This window comes from Leucoraja erinacea, unplaced genomic scaffold (assembly GCF_028641065.1).
Source record: "Leucoraja erinacea ecotype New England unplaced genomic scaffold, Leri_hhj_1 Leri_535S, whole genome shotgun sequence".
Taxonomy (NCBI): domain Eukaryota; kingdom Metazoa; phylum Chordata; class Chondrichthyes; order Rajiformes; family Rajidae; genus Leucoraja; species Leucoraja erinaceus.
In genome coordinates this window covers 20,329-39,646 of record NW_026576438.1, presented here as the reverse complement: position 1 = coordinate 39,646, position 19,318 = coordinate 20,329, and the positions used below count along the sequence as shown (strand labels likewise).

General features: G+C 46.4%; 1 protein-coding gene across 2 annotated transcripts; it reads left to right on the top strand.

Moving 5' to 3' along the window:
- Positions 1–1,404: 1,404 nt before the first annotated feature.
- Positions 1,405–19,305, top strand: LOC129694078 (zinc finger protein 239-like). 2 transcript variants are annotated; one of them, XM_055630806.1, is made up of 3 exons: positions 1,405–1,871; positions 2,009–2,076; positions 17,192–19,305. In XM_055630806.1, exon 3 carries the CDS (start codon positions 17,315–17,317, stop codon positions 18,302–18,304), a length of 990 nt encoding a protein of 329 aa, XP_055486781.1. In that variant the 5' UTR covers positions 1,405–1,871; positions 2,009–2,076; positions 17,192–17,314; the 3' UTR covers positions 18,305–19,305. The 2 variants fall into 2 exon arrangements, with proteins under 2 accessions (XP_055486781.1, XP_055486780.1); XM_055630805.1 differs by lacking the exon at positions 2,009–2,076.
- Positions 19,306–19,318: the final 13 nt, after the last annotated feature.

Genomic DNA, 19,318 nt, shown 5'->3' with positions numbered 1-19,318 from the left:
TGTCAGGTGGCTGCTTGCTGCCCAATTGTTTGCCTTGGCTTGGCTTGGCTTTTAAAATTGTTGCAACCGTTGGCTGCCAGACCAAGAATCCATTCGGCCCACAATGTCTATACTAGCCCACTGGAACCCAGTACATTCGGCCCACAACAACCAACAGAAAGCGTCCCCCCCCTCCCCCCAACTGGCGAGCAATATTGGAATTGGTGGAGAGGAGGAATATTGCGTTGGTTACCAGCCCTCCCATGTAATGCTGGGACACAACGGGTCCCACTTAGTCCAGTATATTACTAATAGTCTGACCTTGGCCACTTCCTGTTCTGTATATTGATTTTAGAAAAGGCGCTGCCAGAGGGAGAGGAGCCTGAGGTCGTGGTACATATAGGTACCAATGACATAGGTAAAAAAAAAGGGAAGAGGTCCTGAAGGGAGGATTTAGGGAGTTGGGAGGAGAGTTAAGGAAAAGGACCAAAAAGGTAACAATCTCAGGATTACTGCCTGTGCCACGCGACAGTGAGAGTAGGAATGGAGCGAGGTGGAGGATAAATGCGTGGCTGAAAGACTGGTGCAGAGGGCAGGGATTCAAGTTTCTGGATCATTGGGACTTCTTTTGGGGAAGGTGGGACCTGTACAGAAAGGATGGGTTGCACTTGAACCCGAGGGGGACCAATATCCTGGCAGGGAAATTTGCAAAGGCTGCTGGGGAGACTTTAAACTAGAATGGTTGGGGCGAGGGACTCAAATAGAGAAAGCTAGTAGACAGAATGGGACGAGGAAGCAGAAAAGGGAAGCACTCGGGCACAAGAGGAGAAAGAAAAAAAAGGAAATAAACAGAGAATAAGAGGCGGGGGGTTTCTTAAATGTGCATATTTTAATGCTAGGAGCATTGTAAGAAAGGTGGATGAGCATAGAGTTTGGATAGACACCTGGAAGTATGATGTTGTGGCGATCAGTGAAACATGGTTGCAGGAGGGCTGTGATTTGAAACTAAATATTCCAGGATTTTGTTTCTTCAGGTGTGATAGAATTGGAGGGGCAAGAGGTGGAGGTGTTGTATTAAACACAGAAACACAGAAAGTAGGTGCGAGAGTAGACCACCAGGCCCGTCGAGCCCGCACCGCCATTCGCTCATGGCTGAACACTAAACAGACACACTTAGCCACAAACAGTAGACACAAGACACAGAACACAAGACACTACCCTCCCCTTTATACCGCTATCACCCCTCTCCACCCCAAGAACCTCGTGATCTCCTGGGGGAGGCAAAAAACCGGATAAAAACCCAGGTCCAATTCGGGGAAAAAAATCCGGGAAATTCCTCTCCGACCCCAATCCAGGCGATCGACACTTGTCCAGGAGATCACTCCAGGCTGTTTTGATAATGTCCAATCAAAATTTGCCGTGTTTGCTTTGCCCAGGTTTCAGTACTAGAGGCCAATTTTTGTAATGTTTCCAGGGTGGGATTTGCCGGTTTTACAAAGTGTGTTAATATCTTTGCCTGCTTCATGATACCCGAAGGAGGCAGGCTCTGCTCTTGCAGAGAACCCTCTGATGGTGCAGAGTCTGGCCATTTTATAAATAACTAACAGCAACTGTAAAATAATCTCTTCGCCTCGGTTGATTCCTGTGTTGAACGCGATTCACATTATTATTGTTGCTAAAAAATCGCTCTACCCCCACTCCCCTCTACATGTTATTACTCATTTCTGGCTTAGTAGTAAACTATAATGCAATATAGGGTTAACACCAAGGTGCTCACCAAGTCTTTGTTTTTTTCCAGCTTGCGGAGACTGCTTGCCGAACTCTTCCCGACTGGGCAATGATTTTCCAGTTTCGCTGTAGCTTCAGCAGGGAAAGAGATCTACTTCTAGCCGGTAAGGGGTTTTAAGGTGTGTCCCTCCCTTTCTGTGTTTGCCCCTCCCATGTGCTGAGTCCTAGTATTAAGATTCAGTTTGCTTCAAACAGATGACAACATAAATGTTAGTAATACAGTAACGTCTTATTTTGCCAGGTGGGTGTGGGAGTCAACTCTCACAGTATGTAAAATACAGGCTACAGTCTCTCTTTCTCCATACACAGGTAATGTTCAAACAGATATATTTATACTCTAATAATGTAACACTGTACCCCAGAGTCCACCAAACCAACTGAATGGCCAGCAGCCCTCATTTCCTTCATTGTACCCATGCATGTCACTGACAACCGTGCGGGTCTTTTCAATTTCTTGGGAAATATTGGTAGCAAGGTCAGTGATATTAGTGGATTCATCAGGGATTATAGGCGCAACACTCTCGTCTTATTATAGCACAAGTGCCTCCTTGTTGATCTTTGTAGATACATGCAAACCGGAACTGGCTGTCTTTATGCAGGGGTATGGAGAAAAAGGCTCAACATAGGTCAAGTTACTGTAAAGTTGTCGGTTTCTTATAATGACATGAATAAATGACAGAATAATATTGGTGTCAGGTACTAAAGTAGCAATAGGGATCACTATTTTTTAATAGATCTCAAGTCTTAGTTAAAACACCATTCATTACGTCTTCCCACGTTCGGTGCTTGAGGAGTATAAGGAATGTAAAATGAATCTTAAGAAAGAAATTAGAAAAGCTAAAAGAAGATATGAGGTTGCTTTGGCAAGTAAGGTGAAAGTAAATCCAAAGGGTTTCTACAGCTATATTAATAGCAAAAGGATAACAAGGGATAAAATTGGTCCATTGGAGAGACAGAGTGGACAGCTATCTGCAGAGCCAAAAGAGATGGGGGAGATATTGAACAATTTTTTTTCTTCGGTATTCACCAAGGAGAGGGATATTGAATTATGTGAGGTAAGGGAAACTAGTAGAGTAGCTATGGATACTATGAGGTTCAAAGTAAAAGAAGTACTGACACTTTTGAAAAATATAAAAGTGGATAAGTCTCCAGGTCCTGACAGGATATTCCCTAGGACATTGAGGGAAGTTAGTGTAGAAATAGCCGGGGCTATGACAGAAATATTTCAAATGTCATTAGAAACGGGAATAGTCCCCGAGGATTGGCGTACTGCGCATGTTGTTCCATTGTTTAAAAAGGGTTCTAAGAGTAAACCTAGCAATTATAGACCTGTTAGTTTGAATTCAGTGGTGGGCAAATTAATGGGAAAGATACTTAGAGATAATATATATAAGCATCTAGATAAACAGGGTATGATTAGGAACAGTCAACATGGATTTGTGCCTGGAAGATCATGTTTGACTAATCTTCTTGAATTTTTTGAAGAGGTTACTAGGGAAATTGACGAGGGTAAAGCAGTGGATGTTGTCTATATGGACTTTAGTAAGGCCTTTGACAAGGTTCCTCATGGAAGGTTGGTTAAGAAGGTTCAACTGTTGGGTATAAATGCAGGAATAGCAAGATGGATTCAACAGTGGCTGTATGGGAGAAGCCAGAGGGTAATGGTGGATGGCTGTTTATCAGGTTGGAGGCAGGTGACTAGTGGGGTGCCTCAGGGATCTGTGTTGGGTCCTTTGTTGTTTGTCATGTACATCAATGATCTGGATGAAGGTGTGGTAAATTGGATTAGTAAGTATGCAGATGATACCAAGACAGGGGGTGTTGTGGATAATGAAGAGGATTTCCAAAGTCTACAGAGTGATTTAGGCCATTTGGAAAAATGGGCTGAAAGATGGCAGATGGAGTTTAATGCTGATAAATGTGAGGTGCTACACCTTGGCAGGACAAATCAAAATAGGACGTACATGGTAAATGGTAGGGAATTGAAGAATACAGTTGAACAGAGGGATCTGGGTATAACCGTGCATAGTTCTTGAAGGTGGAATCTCATATAGATAGGGTGGTAAAGAAAGCTTTTGGTATGCTAGCCTTTATAAATCAGAGCATTGAGTATAGAAGCTGGGATGTAATGTTAAAAATGTACAAGGCATTGGTGAGACCAAATCTGGAGTATGGTGTACAATTTTGGTCGCCCAATTATAGGAAGGATGTCAACAAAATAGAGAGAGTACTGAGGAGATTTACTAGAATGTTGCCTGGGTTTCAACAACTAAGTTACAGAGATAGGTTGAATAAGTTAGGTCTTTATTCTCTGGAGCGCAGAAGGTTAAGGGGGGACCTGATAGAGGTCTTTAAAATGATGAGAGGGATAGACAGAGTTGATGTGGACAAGCTTTTCCCTTTGAGAATAGGGAAGATTCAAACAAGAGGACATGACTTCAGAATTAAGGGACAGAAGTTTAGGGATAATATGAGGGGGAACTTCTTTACTCAGAGGGTGGTAGTGGTGTGGAATGAGCTTCCAGTGGAAGTGGTGGAGGCAGGTTCATTGGTATCATTTAAAAATAAATTGGATAGGCATATGGATGAGAAGGGAATGGAGGGTTATGGTATGAGTGCAGGCAGATGGGACTAAGGGGAAAAAAAAATTGTTCGGCACGGACTTGTAGGGCCGAGATGGCCTGTTTCCGTGCTGTAATTGTTATATGGTTATATGGTTAAATGGGATTGGCAGAATAGGAGTATTATAGGACTTTGCTTTTCACTAATACCCGTGTTGTAATAAAAATACTATGACCATAGCTATGCCTTCTTCAGCCTCCAGGGCCAGTCAATATTGTTTTAAACATGGCAAGGCAGCACCCTATTTTAAATTCAAGGCCGCATCCCACATGATTCTTATGCTTTGCCCATAGTTCAGAGGGTACTTGGACCAGAGCCATTGGTAACCTTGGCAGATCCTCAGTAGGCGGCTGTCACTTTTCATAAATAGTGTCCCATTCCTTTCTGACCCTTGTGATCTGTGACATTGGCAACTTGAAAACATGAATTGTTTACCCTTCACCATTTTATCATTTTTCCTATTTCTTTCACTGTTGCTGGAGGTCTAGTAGCTCCAGTTAAGTGTGACTCAGAGGTGGCACCCATCTCAAATCGATCCATTTGGTTTTCAGAGAGGTGGACCATTATTCCTAATCCCGGGACCTCAAAGAACAAATAAGTGGTCACTGTTAATGGTTCAAGTTTATTCAACCAGGAGGAGACTTGTTCCTAGTATCCGGGATCAGGGAGGCACGTATATTATTCCATGCAATATGTTTGCGTAGGTTAATTGCAGGTTTAAACAAGATACTGTAAATACTGGTCATTTAAAAAATGTTTTGTATGGCTTCCAGTCTTGTAAGAGGACGTCCAAGTTCATACTTCCTTTCTCGAGTTTTCAATCCTTTTGCAATAGGTTAGGTGTATCCAATGAGGATTATTTTCCACCTTCACTGCTGCAGGTGTAGTCCGTAGTTGTTGCAAGGGCTCCGTCCACCGTTCTCCCAATTTCTTCCCATCCCAATTTCTTATCAGTTCGTGATCTCCTGGTTGTAAGGATTCGCTGTTATGGTTAGTTGATAGTGGTTTCTGTGGTTCATTAGTTTCAGTAAGACGGACAAGGTTCAGTTAATTGCTGTGCATATGTAATTAATTCATCACTAAGGTCATGTCCAGTCTCAGTCAAGACGTTACTTAAACTCTTTAACTACTTACAAGGCAGACCCTTTAAAAATAGGTCATTATAAGACAAAAAACAATTTCAAATTAACATTTTTTTCTGAGATAAAGGCGTTTCCAATTCTCATCCAACACCTCAATCTGAATCCCACATGGCCAGTGTGCAATTCAGATCTCTCTTGAATTCAATTAAAAAGGTAAGAAATAGGAAGAAATCAAACTTAAAATACCAACAAGGTCACAAATCCTAATGCCAGATCACGCAGCGAAGAAAATGAACAGTCTCTTAGCTGAGCCATATCCGCTGTTTAATAAAAGTTGAGAAGATAGAGAATAAACAGTTAATTTCCACATAGATCGCCAATGCGTTTCCAAAGAGCAAAGGAAACAAAAATAACTGTGTGCGGCTCCACCCCCACACAACTGCAACTTCGTAGAGACACTACCTTTTAAACCACTTAAGACTCTAGAAAGATTTATCACGTAAATGAGCAAGCTCATTCAATGACATCCTATTTCATCTGAATTCATATAACATATAATCATATAACAATTACAGCACGGAAACAGGCCATCTCGGCCCTACAAGTCCGTGCCGAACAAATTTTTTTCCCTTAGTCCCACCTGCCTGCACTCATACCATAACCCTCCATTCGCTTCTCATCCATATGCCTATCCAATTTATTTTTAAATTATACCAATGAACCTGCCTCCACCACTTCCACTGGAAGCTCATTCCACACCGCTACCACTCTCCGAGTAAAGAAGTTCCCCCTCATATTACCCCTAAACTTCTGTCCCTTAATTCTGAAGTTATGTCCTCTTGTTTGAATCTTCCCTATTCTCAAAGGGAAAAGCTTGTCCACATCAACTCTGTCTATCCCTCTCATCATTTTAAAGACCTCTATCAAGTCCCCCCTTAACCTTCTGCGCTCCAGAGAATAAAGACCTAACTTATTCAACCTATCTCTGTAACTTAGTTGTTGAAACCCAGGCAACATTCTAGTAAATCTCCTCTGTATTCTCTCTATTTTGTTGACATCCTTCCTATAATTGGGCGACCAAAATTGTACACCATACTCCAGATTTGGTCTCACCAATGCCTTGTATAATTTTAACATCACATCCCAGCTTCTATGCTCAATGCTCTGATTTATAAAGGCTAGCATACCAAAAGCTTTCTTTACCACCCTATCTATATGAGATTCCACCTTCAAGGAACTATGCACGGTTATACCTCGATCCCTCTGTTCAACTGTATTCTTCAATTCCCTACCATTTACCATGTACGTCCTATTTTGATTTGTCCTGCCAAGGTGTAGCACCTCACATTTATCAGCATTAAACTCCATCTGCCATCTTTCAGCCCATTTTTCCAAATGGCCTAAATCACTCTGTAGACTTTGAAAATCCTCTTCATTATCCACAACACCCCATATCTTCGTATCATCTGCATACTTACTAATCCAATTTACCACACCTTCATCCAGATCATTGATGTACATGACAAACAACAAAGGACCCAACACAGATCCCTGAGGCACCCCACTAGTCACCTGCTCCAACCCGATAAACAGCCATCCACCATTACCCTCTGGCTTCTCCCATTCAGAATTATATGATTAAATCAACATTCACCCATTCAACATTCACCCGGTTCCACAAACAAGTAACAGTCGTTAAACTCACTCACTCTACACCCTCTTTTCTGTGACATTCACTCACAAATTTCCATACCTCACGCAATATGCTGAATCTCAGATATTCACACACTTTAAAGCAATACAATTCTCACAAGAGTAAAATACAGTACCTCTCCTCCTCTCTCCTTTCCCTCCTTATCAGCATGTGTAAGGAAGTGTATATAGTGTAAAAGAACGGGCCACCGGCCCGTCAAAGGGTCAATGGCACAGTCACCTTGTTTCCAATTATCTTTTTACATGGCAAAACGTTACATTAATAAACTTTACATTCCCTTGTTTGACAGAGCTATTCTGCCTACTAGAATCTTTGGTTCTGTGGGGACCAATGTGCAGAATTCGTAATCTGTGCGGGCAGTAATGTCAGCGAGGGCATTCCCCCGGGAGACTTTGGTGTGGCCACTTATAAACATCTCTCAGTGTCTGTCCCCCCCCCACCCCGCAAATAATCGATACATCTCCACATAAACTACAGGTCTGTGAGAAGAACTGGGGTAAATAATGTTATAAACCTCTGTCTGAGTGTATATATGTGTAATATCTATATTATTAAAAGTCTGATCTTGACCGCTTATGGCCCACTGTGGCGCGATTTCTGAGAATTTTTTCCGTCGATGAGAGAGATATTAATGTTTTTACAAAATTCCCCAATCTCTCCGCTACCTCCTGCTGGTTGCGGGGGGGGGGGGGGGGGGGACTATAAAACCCGAAAGTGTCGTGCGTCACTCAGTCTCTGCCAGACCCAGGAAGCGAGAGCATCCTGGCTCTCTGAGCTGCGAATAACACTGAACGCACGTGACTCCACGGTGAGTTCCCTCGACGTGGCTGTAAAGAGGCTGCTGCCCAATTGTTTGCCTCGCCTTTTTTTTTTAAGTTTGTGTTCACAAAATGTATTTTGGTTGTCAGGTGGCTGCTTGCTGCCCAATTGTTTGCCTCGACTTATGTTAAAAAAAGTTTCTGTTCACAAAATGAATTTGGGTTGTCAGGTGGCTGCTTGCTGCCCAATTCATTGCCTCGACTTTTTTTTTTTTTAAGTTTGCGCTCGCAAAATGAATTTTGGTTGTCAGGTGGCTGCTTGCTGCCCAATTGTTTGCCTCACCTTTTGTTTAAAAAAAAGTTTGTGATCACAAAATGAATTTTGGTTGACTGGTGGCTGCATGCTGCCCAATTGTTTGCCTCGCCTTTTATTAAAAAGAGTTTGTGTTCACAAAATGAATTTTGGTTGACATGTGGCTGCTTGCTGCCCAATTGTTTGCCTCGCCTTTGTAAAAACAAAAAAAAATTTCCGGTGCCTGCTTGCTGCCCAATCGTTTGCCTCACCTTTTTTTTTAAGTTTGTGTTCACAAAATGAATTTTGGTTGTCAGGTGGCTGCTTGCTGCCCAATTGTTTGCCTTGGCTTGGCTTGGCTTGGCTTTTAAAATTGTTGCAACCGTTGGCTGCCAGACCAAGAATCCATTCGGCCCACAATGTCTATACTAGCCCACTGGAACCCAGTACATTCGGCCCACAACAACCAACAGAAAGCGCCTCCCCCCAACTGGCGAGCAATATTGGAATTGGTGGAGAGGAGGAATATTGCGTTGGTTACCAGCCCTCCCATGTAATGCTGGGACACAACGGGTCCCACTTAGTCCAGTATATTACTAATAGTCTGACCTTGGCCACTTCCTGTTCTGTATATTGATTTTAGAAAAGGCGCTGCCAGAGGGAGAGGAGCCTGAGGTCGTGGTACATATAGGTACCAATGACATAGGTAAAAAAAGGGAAGAGATCCTGAAGGGAGGATTTAGGGAGTTGGGAGGAGAGTTAAGGAAAAGGACCAAAAAGGTAACAATCTCAGGATTACTGCCTGTGCCACGCGACAGTGAGAGTAGGAATGGAGCGAGGTGGAGGATAAATGCGTGGCTGAAAGACTGGTGCAGTGGGCAGGGATTCAAATTTCTGGATCATTGGGACTTCTTTTGGGGAAGGTGGGACCTGTACAGAAAGGATGGGTTGCACTTGAACCCGAGGGGGACCAATATCCTGGCGGGGAAATTTGCAAAGGCAGCTGGGGAGACTTTAAACTAGAATGGTTGGGGCGAGGGACTCAAATAGAGAAAGCTAGTAGACAGAATGGGACGAGGAAGCAGAAAAGGGAAGCACTCGGGCACGAGGAGAAAGAAAAAAAAGGAAATAAACAGAGAATAAGAGGCGGGGGGGTTCTTAAATGTGCATATTTTAATGCTAGGAGCATTGTAAGAAAGGTGGATGAGCTTAGAGTTTGGATAGACACCTGGAAGTATGATGTTGTGGCGATCAGTGAAACGTGGTTGCAGGAGGGCTGTGATTGGAAACTAAATATTCCAGGATTTTGTTTCTTCAGGTGTGATAGAATTGGAGGGGCAAGAGGTGGAGGTGTTGTATTACTAGTCAGGGACGGTATTACAGCAGTGCTTTGGTAGGATAGATTGGAGGGCTCATCTAGGGAGGCTATTTGGGTGGAACTGAGAAGTGGGAAAGGGGTAGCAACTCTTATAGGGCTGTATTATAGACCGCCAAATGGGGATCGAGAATTGGTAAGGAGATAGCAGATATTAGTAGTAAGCACAAAGTAGTGATTGTGGGAGTTTTCAACTTTCCACACATAGACTGGGAAACACATTCGGTATATGGGCTGGATGGTTTGGAGTTTGTAAAATGTGTGCAGGATAGTTTTTTGCAGCAATACATAGAGCTACCTACTAGAGGAGGGGCAGTGTTGGACCTCCTGTTAGGAAATGAGACGGGACAGGTGGCGGAGGTATGCGTTGGGGAGCTCTTCGGGTCCAGTGATCACAATACCATTAGTTTCAACACAAATAAGGAGAGGGTCAGAACTGGACCTAGGGTTGAGATTTTTGATTGGAGAAAGGCTAACTTTGATGAGATATAACCATATAATAACAATTACAGCACGGAAACAGGCCATCTCGACCCTTCTGGCCCGTGCTGAACACATAATCTCCCCTAGTCCCATATACCTGTGCTCAGACCATAACCCTCCATTCCCTTCCCATCCATATAACTATCCAATTTATTTTTAAATGATAAAAACAAACCTGCCTCCACCACCTTCACTGGAAGCTCATTCCACACAGCTACCACTCTCTGAGTAAAGAAGTTCCCCCTCATGTTACCCCTAAACTTCAGTCCCTTAATTCTCAAGTCATGTCCCCTTGTTTGAATTAAAATGATGCAAAATGATTTAAAAGGAGTGAACTGGGACATTTTGTTTTATGGGAAGGATGTAGAAGAGAAATGGAGGACATTTAAAGGGGACATTTTAAGAGTACAGAATCTTTATGTTCCTGTTCGGTTGAAAGGAAACAGTAAAAATTGGAATGAGTCCTGGTTTATAGGGAAATTGGACATCTTGTTCGGAAAAAGAGGGAGATCTACAATAATTATAGGTAGCATGAAGTAAATGAGGTGCTTGAGGAGTATAAGGAATGTAAAAAGAATCTTAAGAAAGAAATTAGAAAAGCTAAAAGAAGACATGAGGTTGCTTTGGCAAGTAAGGTGAAAGTAAATCCAAAGGGTTTCTACAGCTATATTAATAGTAAAAGGATAACGAGGGATAAAATTGGTCCATTGGAGAGACAGAGTGGACAGCTATCTGCAGAGCCAAAAGTGATGGGGGAGATATTGAACAATTTCTTTTCTTCAGTATTCACCAAGGAGAAGGATATTGAATTATGTGAGGTAAGGGAAACTAGTAGAGTAGCAATGGATACTATGAGTTTCAAAGTAAAAGAAGTACTGACACTTTTGAAAAATAAAAAAGTGAATAAGTCTCCAGGTCCTGACAGGATATTACCTAGGACATTGAGGGAAGTTAGTGTAGAAATAGCCGGGGCTATGACAGAAATATTTCAAATGTCATTAGAAACGGGAATAGTACCCGAGGATTGGCGTACTGCGCATGTTGTTCCATTGTTTAAAAAGGGTTCTAAGAGTAAACCTAGCAATTATAGGCCTGTTTGTTTGACTTCAGTGGTGGGCAAATTAATGGAAAAGATACTTAGAGATAATATATATATATATAAGCATCTGGATAAACAGGGTCTGATTAGGAACAGTCAGCATGGATTTGTGCCTGGATGTTCATGTTTGACTAATCTTCTTTAGTTTTTTGAAGAGGTTACTAGGCAAATTGATGAGGGTAAAGCAGTGGATGTTGTCTATATGGACTTTAGTAAGGCCTTTGACAAGGTTCCTCATGGAAGGTTGGTTACGAAGGTTCAACTGTTGGGTATAAATGCAGGAGTTGCAAGATGGATTCAACAGTGGCTGAATGTTGGATAGTTATATGGACGAGAAAGGAATGGAGGGTTATGGTCTGAGCGCAGGTATATGGGATTAGGGGAGAATACGTGTTCGGCACGGACTAGAAGGGTCGAGATGGCCTGTTTCCGTGCTGTAATTGTTATGTGGTTATATGGTTATAAATGGGAGAAGCGAGAGGGTAATGGTGGATGGCCGTTTGTCGGGTTGGAGGCAGGTGACTAGTGGGGTGCCTCAGGGATCGGTGTTGGGTCCATTGTTGTTTGTTATGTACATCAATGATCTGGATGAAGGTGTGGTAAATTGGATTAGTAAGTATGCAGATGATACCAAGATAGGGGGTGTTGTGGATAATGAAGACGATTTCCAAAGTCTACAGAGTGATTTGGGCCATTTGGAAGAATGGGCTGAAAGATGGCAGATGGAGTTTAATGCTGATAAATGTGAGGTGCTGCACCTTGGCAGGACACATTAAAATAGGACGTACATGGTAAATGGTAGGGAATTGAAGAATACAATTGAACAGAGGGATCTGGGAATAACCGTGCATAGTTCCTTGAAGGTGGAATCTCATATAGATAAGGTGGTAAAGAAAGCTTTTGGTATGCCAGCCTTTATAAATCAGAGTGTTTAAGAAGGAAATGCAGATGCTGGAGAATCGAAGGTACACAAAAAAGCTGGAGAAACTCAGCGGGTGCAGCAGCATCTATGGAGCGAAGGAAATAGGCAACGTTTCTGGCCGAAACCCTTCTTCAGACTGATCGGGGGCGGGGGTGGGCGGGGACAAGAAAGGGAAAAGTAGGAGGAGCCCGAAGGCGGGGGGATGGGAGGAGACAGCAGGGGGACTGAGGAAGGGGAGGAGACAGCAAGGACTAACAAAATTGGAAGAATTCGATGTTCTTGCCCCCAGGATGCAGACTCCCCAAACGGAATATGAGGTGCTGTTCCTCCAATTTCCGGTGCTGCTCGCTGTGGCCATGGAGGAGACCCAGGACAGAGAGGTCGGAGACGGAGTGGGAGGGGGAGTTGAAGTGCTGAGCCACCGGGAGGTCAGCTTGGTTATTGCGGACCGAGCGGAGGTGTTCGGCGAAACGATCGCCCAACCTCCGCTTGGTCTCACCGATATAGATCTTATAAATCAGACCATTGAGTATAGAAGCTGGGATGTAATGTTAAAATTGTACAAGGCATTGGTGAGACCAAATCTGGAGTATGGTGTACAATTTTGGTCGCCCAATTATAGGAAGGATGTCAACAAAATAGAGAGAGTACAGAGGAGATTTACTAGAATGTTGCCTGGGTTTCAACAACTAAGTTACAGAGAAAGGTTGATTAAGTTAGGTCTTTATTCTCTGGAGCGCAGAAGGTTAAGGGGGGACTTGATAAAATGATGAGAGGGATAGATAGAGTTGATGTGGATCAGCTTTTCCCTTTGAGAATAGGGAAGATTCAAACAAGAGGACATGGCTTCAGAATTAAGGGACAGAAGTTTAGGGGTAACATGAGGGGTAACTTCTTTACTCAGAGACTGGTAGCGGTGTGGAATGAGCTTCCAGTGGAAGTGGTGGAGGCAGGTTCGTTGGTATCATTTAAAAATAAATTGGATAAGCATATGGATGAGAAGGGAATGGAGGGTTATGGTATGAGTGCAGGCAGGTGGGACTAAGGGGAAAACGTTGTTCGGCACGGAGTTGTAGGGCCGAGATGGCCTGTTTCCGTGCTGTGATTTTTGGCCATCTAATTCAGTCCACTTCCGCTGTGCAGGACGAGGATTTTTCCCATCGATGAAAATAAACGAGTTATTAGTGTTTAAAAACTGTTGAGATTCTCTCTCCTGAAGGCCATGTCCCTTCCGGAGAGACTATAAAACCCAGAAGTGTTGGGTGCCTCAGTCAGTCTCTGCAAGATGGGGGGAAGCGAGGGACATGTCTCTCAGTCTGATCTGTGAATAACACTGAACACATGTCTACTAAACAGTGAGTGGTTTTACTGACCTGTCAGTGCCCTTAATGTGGTTTAAAAATATAGTTTGGAAATGCTAAAGCTGTGTTGCCTTTGATTTGGATATGCTAAAGCTGTGTTGCCTAATTAAAGTTGCCTTGCCTAATTAAAGTTGTCTTGCCTTCTATATAATGAAAATTCTAATCTTGACCACTTCCTGTTTGCACTTTATATTCATTTTAGAGAAAACGCTACCACGTACGGCTGTGAATTTTGGCCATCTTACTCAGAGTCCCCCTCCGCTCATTAAGTGCCGAGGATATTTCCCAACGATAAAAAATCATATAGTGATTAGTGTTTAAAAAATATTGAGATTCTCTCTCCTGTCAATTGCGCCACGACGGCCCCGCCCCTCTGGTGGGAGGGTGGAGGGACTATAAAACCCAGAAGTGTAGGTGTGGCTCAGTCTCTGCAAGATTTGGAGGGAGAGGTCACGACTCGCTGTCTTTAGTGGCCTTGCATCCTGTTTGAAATGGTATGAAACTGCACTTGGATTTGGTGGCCTTACACCCAGCTTCAAGGGGAATTTCAAGGAATAGCCATGAGTAAACTGCAGCCCACTGGCCGTGAGTGAGTGAGCTGCCAGCACCACAGGCTTGAGTGACTGAGCTGCCAGCCCAAGAATCCATTTGGCCCACAATGTCCATACTAGCCCTCTGGAAACTAGTCGCAATAGCCCACAACACCCATACAAGCACTCCAGAAAGCCCCCCCCCCCCCACTTGGAATTGGTGGAGAGGTGGAATATTGCGTTGGGTGACCAGCCCTCCCAAGTGATGCTGGGACCCAACTGGTCCCACTTAGTCTAGTAATCAATAAACTCCTCCTCTCCCCTTTTTCCATCTCCATCTCTCCCCCACTCTTCCCACTTGCTGTACATAATCAATACGCCCCCGTCTAAGGGGGGGTAATCAATAAACTCTCGGTCCACCCTCCCTCTCTCCACCTCTCTCTCCCCCCGTTGACTTCTCCTTTCTTAAGTACCATGGGATGTAGACCATCAGACCCTGAGGATTTATCAGCCTTCAGTCCCATCAGTCTACCCAACACCATTTCTTGCCTAATGTGAATTTCCTTCAGTTCTCCGTCACCCTAGATCATCTGGCCATTAGTACATCTGGGAGATTGTGAAGACAAATCCAAAGCACTTGTTCAACTCACCTGCCATTTCCTTGGTCCCCATAATAAATTAACTTTTTTCAGTCTTCAAGGGTCCAAATCTGGGCTTAACTAATTGTTTCCTCTTCACATAACAAAAGAAGCTTTTAGTATCCTCCTTTATATTCTTGGCCAGCTTGCCTTTGTACCTCATATTTTCTCCCAGTATTGCCGTTTTAGTTATCTTCTGTTGCTTTTTAAAAGTTAACCAATCCTCTGGCTTTCCGCTCATCTTTGCTATGTTGTACTTTTATTTTTATGTTGTCCCTGACTGCCCTTGTCAGCCACGGTCGCCCCTTACTCCCCTTGGAATCTTTCTTCCTCTTTTTGATGAACCAATCCTGCACCTCCTGTATTATTCCCAGAAATACCTCTTCCTTCGCCTGTTAAGGTGCAACCCATCCTTTTTGTCCAATTCGTCCTTCCCCCAAATAGATCCCAGTGGTCTAATAATCTAAATCCCTGCTCCCTGCACCAGCTCCTCAGCCACACATTGAGATCCTCTATCTCCCTGTTCCTTCCCTCACCAGCACGAGGAACTGGAAGCAAACCGGAGATAACCACCCTGGGTGTCCTGCTTTTCAGCCGCATTCTGAGTTCTTTGAAGTCACGCTGTAGAATGTCTTTCCTCTTCTTCCCGACGTCATTTGTGCCGACATGCACTACTACTTCTGGCTGCTCACCTTCACCCTTGAGGATGCTCTGCAATCGGTCCGTGACGTCCTAAATCCTGGCACCAGGGAGGCAACACACCAACCTTGACTCCCACCTGTTGCCGCAGAAACCCCTGTCTTTCCCCAACTACCACGGCTCTGCCTGACGTCTGTCTCTTCAGTTATGCCTCAATGTCACCTTTTGACTCGCAGACTTGTCCCTTGTCTCTTCAGGTATCTTCGGTGTAACGATCTTACTGTAGGTCCTGTCCAGGATTTTCCCAGATGATCCTGAGGTCATCCAGCGGCTTCTCCAGTGCCCCAACACGGTCCTTTAGGAGCTGAACCTGGACACACTTTGCTAGAGGCAGGAAACATGTTTCCGATGATGGGGGAGTTCAGAACCAGGGGCCATAGTTTAAGAATAAGCCATTTAGAATGGAGACGAGGAAACACTTTTTCACACAATGCAGTTGCTAGTCTGTGGAATTCTCTGCCTCAGGAGGAGGCCGGTTCTCTAGATACTTTCAAGAGAGAGCTAGATAGAGTTCCTAAAGATAGCGGAATCAGGGGATATGGGGAGAAGGCAGGAATGGGGTACTGTTTCTGGATGATCAGCCATGATCATATTGAATGGCGGTGCTGGCTCGAAGGGCTGAATGGCCTACTCCTGCATCCATTGTCAATGTTTCTATGTAAAAGCTTTTCACTCCACATCACTGTCTATATCTCTCTTGCGACTATCAGTCTGAGGAAGGGTCTCGACCTCAAAACGTTACGCATTCCTTCTCTCCAGAGATGCTGCCCGTCCCGCTGAGTTACTGCAGCATTTTGTGATCTGGCCCCCCTTGAGGTTTTATCTCAGGTTTGCAGCCTCTGCAGCTGCTGTGATTGTTTCCCCTCCCCACCCCCCCACGTGGTGTAGGAACCGCGAGGGCGGAGCCAACCGGGCCATTGCAACCGTTGCTAGGGCGGGGTGGGCGGCGCCGGTTGGCAGAGGGCGCTGTCCATCCAAGGGGCAGGACGCGGCTCTGATCGTTTGGTCGCAAGGAGGGAGTGGGGCCTCATCCTTTGTGACATGAGACGAAGAGGCGAGGCCTCCGCTCAGCGTCGGGAGCTCAGGTGGGAACAGCGGCCGCCGCTGCTCGGCCCCGCGTCCTTTCCCCACCCCCTCGTCCCTCCCTGAGGCCGATCCTGCGGCCGGCGACCCGAGGTACCCGAGGCGTGCGGGCGGAGGGGGATGTTAGTGAGTGAGTCTGGGCGCCCTCTGGTCCTCCGACTGCAGCGTCAACCTGGCGGCGGGAGGCCGCGGAGAAACCGATCCACGTTCCCCACAAACGCTGGCCGGGCGATGCCGGCTGCCCCACCGTGACTTCAAGGCGCCGGTCGTGCATGTGTGGGGCAGGGGTACGTCACGGTGCAGGGCGGTGGTACGTCACAAGGAAGGGCGGGGATACACAGGGCAGGGCGGGAGTGCATCACGAGGCGGGGTTGCCCCCTTCTTCCTCATCCCACTCCCTTCTCCCCCTAACCCACTCTTCCAGTCCCCTTTCCCCTCACTCTTCTCCCCTTCCCCTCACTTCCACTGTCCTCATTCCCCTTCCCCATTTGACTCCTCACCTCTCCACTCTTCCCCTCCCCATCCTCCTGCACCCCCTCCTCCTCCCCATCCCCCTGCACCCCCTCCTCTCCATCCCACTTCACCTGCTCCCTGGTGGCGGCAGGCTGCGATCCACCGTCTATATTCCTCCGTCTGCAGCGCTCCCTCCTTCATCCCTGCTCCCCTCCCCATCCCCTCTCACCCCCACTTCCAGCACTAGTAATGTTCGCGCATTAGTAATGTCCTGTTTGCCAGCTTGTTAACCCTCTGTGTTCCCCTCCTGCAGGGTTTAGGAGCCGGTGCTGTGGATGGAGAGACGGGCACGTGAGCGGCCATTGAGGGCGGCAAGGGTGCAGGTGAGCCCCCATCTGCTCGGTGTGCAGGCTGAGCTTCGAGGGGCTGAGCTTCGATGGAGTACCACTTGATGGGGCACAACAAAGAGAAGCGTTATCAGTGCGCCCTGTGTGGCAAGGCCTGCCAGTGCCCGAGCCAGCTGGAGGCGCACCGGCGGGTGCACACGGGAGAACGCCCCTTCGACTGCTCAGAGTGCGACAAGAGTTTCAAGACGGCAAATGTCCTGAAGTCCCACCAGTGGGTACACAAGGACGAGAAGCCCCATGGCTGCTCCACATGTGGCAAGAGCTTTATCCAGTTTTCGGGGCTGCGGGACCACCAGCGGGTGCACAGCAGTGAGCGGCCCTTCACCTGCTTTGACTGCGGCAAAGAATTCAAGTCGTCCAAGGAGCTGAAGGAGCACAGGTGGCTGCACATCGGGGAGCTGCCCTTCACCTGCAGCCGCTGCGGCAAGGGCTTCACCCAGTCCACCAGCCTGCGGAGGCACAAGCTCACCCACACCGGCGAGCGCCCCTACACCTGTGCCCAGTGCGGTAAGGGATTCACCAGCTCCAGCAACCTGCTGGTGCACGAGCGTATCCACACTGGCGAGCGCCCCTACACCTGCGTCCAGTGCGGAAAGTGCTTCAGCCGCTCTGACAGCCTGCTGGTGCACGGGCGTATCCACACTGGGGAGCGCCCCTACACCTGTGCCCAGTGCGGCAAGGACTTCATCCAATACAGTAACCTGCTGATACACCAGCGCACCCACACCGGGGAGCGCCCCTACACCTGTGCCCAGTGCGGCAAGGGCTTCATCTGCTCCAGCCAGCTGCTGGCCCACGAGCGGGTGCATGCCGGCGACCGTCCAGCCTGTGGCAGTACCGGTGTACCCACAGCGGTGAGCATCCCTTCTCCTGCCCGTCCTGTGATACGGGCTTCAACCACCTTGACCATCTGCTGGAGCACCGGCAAGTTCACATCGGCCAGCGCCCCTTCACCTGCCCGCTCTATGGCAAGGCCTTTGCCGCTTCTCCAGCCTGCTGGCACACCGCCACGTGGATAGGCGCTGTTTAGGTAGAGACAAAATGCTGGAAGGAATGTGTAACGTTTCTGGTCGAGACCCTCCTCAGTCTCGACCCAAAATGTCACCCAGTCCTTTTCTCCAGAGATGCTGCCTGACCCGCTGAGTTATTCCAGCATTTTGTGTCCTTTTTTGTAAACCAGCATCTGCAGTTCCTTGTTTTTAAACCATTCTGGTTAACCATCTCTGCACCTTCCCCAAAGCCTCCACATCAGTCCTGTAATGGAGTGACCAGAACTGTATGCAATACTCCAAATGCTACCTGACCAATGTCTCTTAAAGCTGCACAATACGTTCCTCTCTCCTTATCTCACACCCTTTTATCGCCTTATTTTTCCTCGCCTCTGTCACTTCACTCATCTGCCGATCACCCCCTCATTTGTTAACATAGTGTCAGTCTGAAGAAGGGTCCTGACCCGAAATGTCACCTATCCATGTTCTCCACAGATGCTGCCTGACCCGCCGAGTTACTCCAGCACTGTGTGAAATGTCACCTATCCATGTTCCCCACAGATGCTGCCTGACCCGCTAAGTTACTCCAGCACTTCGTGTTGGAGTCATAGAGTGACACAGTGTGGAAACAGGACCTTCGGCCCAACTTGCCCACACCGACCAACATGTCCTGGCTACACGAGTCCCACCAGCCTGCATTTGGTCCATATCCCTCCAAACTTGACCACTATAACTGTTTCTTAAAAGTTGGGATAGTCCCAGTCTCAACTCGCTCCCTGTTGAAAGTCACCCCTCAGATTCCTATTAAATCTTTTCCCCTTCACCTTGAACCTATGTCCTCTGGTCCTCGATTCCCTCACTCTGGGCAAGAGATACATTACAATACTAGACTAAGTGGGACCCGTTGGGTCCCGGCCTCACACGGGAGGGCTGGATACCCAACACAATATTCCACCTCTGCAGCAATTCCAATATTGCTGGCCAGTGGGAAGGGGGCTTTCTGTTGCGCTAGTATGAGTGTTGTGGGCCGAAGGTACGAAGGCA

Coding starts and splice junctions, on each gene's coding strand:
- LOC129694078 (XM_055630805.1), top strand. CDS start 17,315: ATGGAGTACCACTTGATGGGGCACAACAAAGAGAAGCGTTATCAGTGC.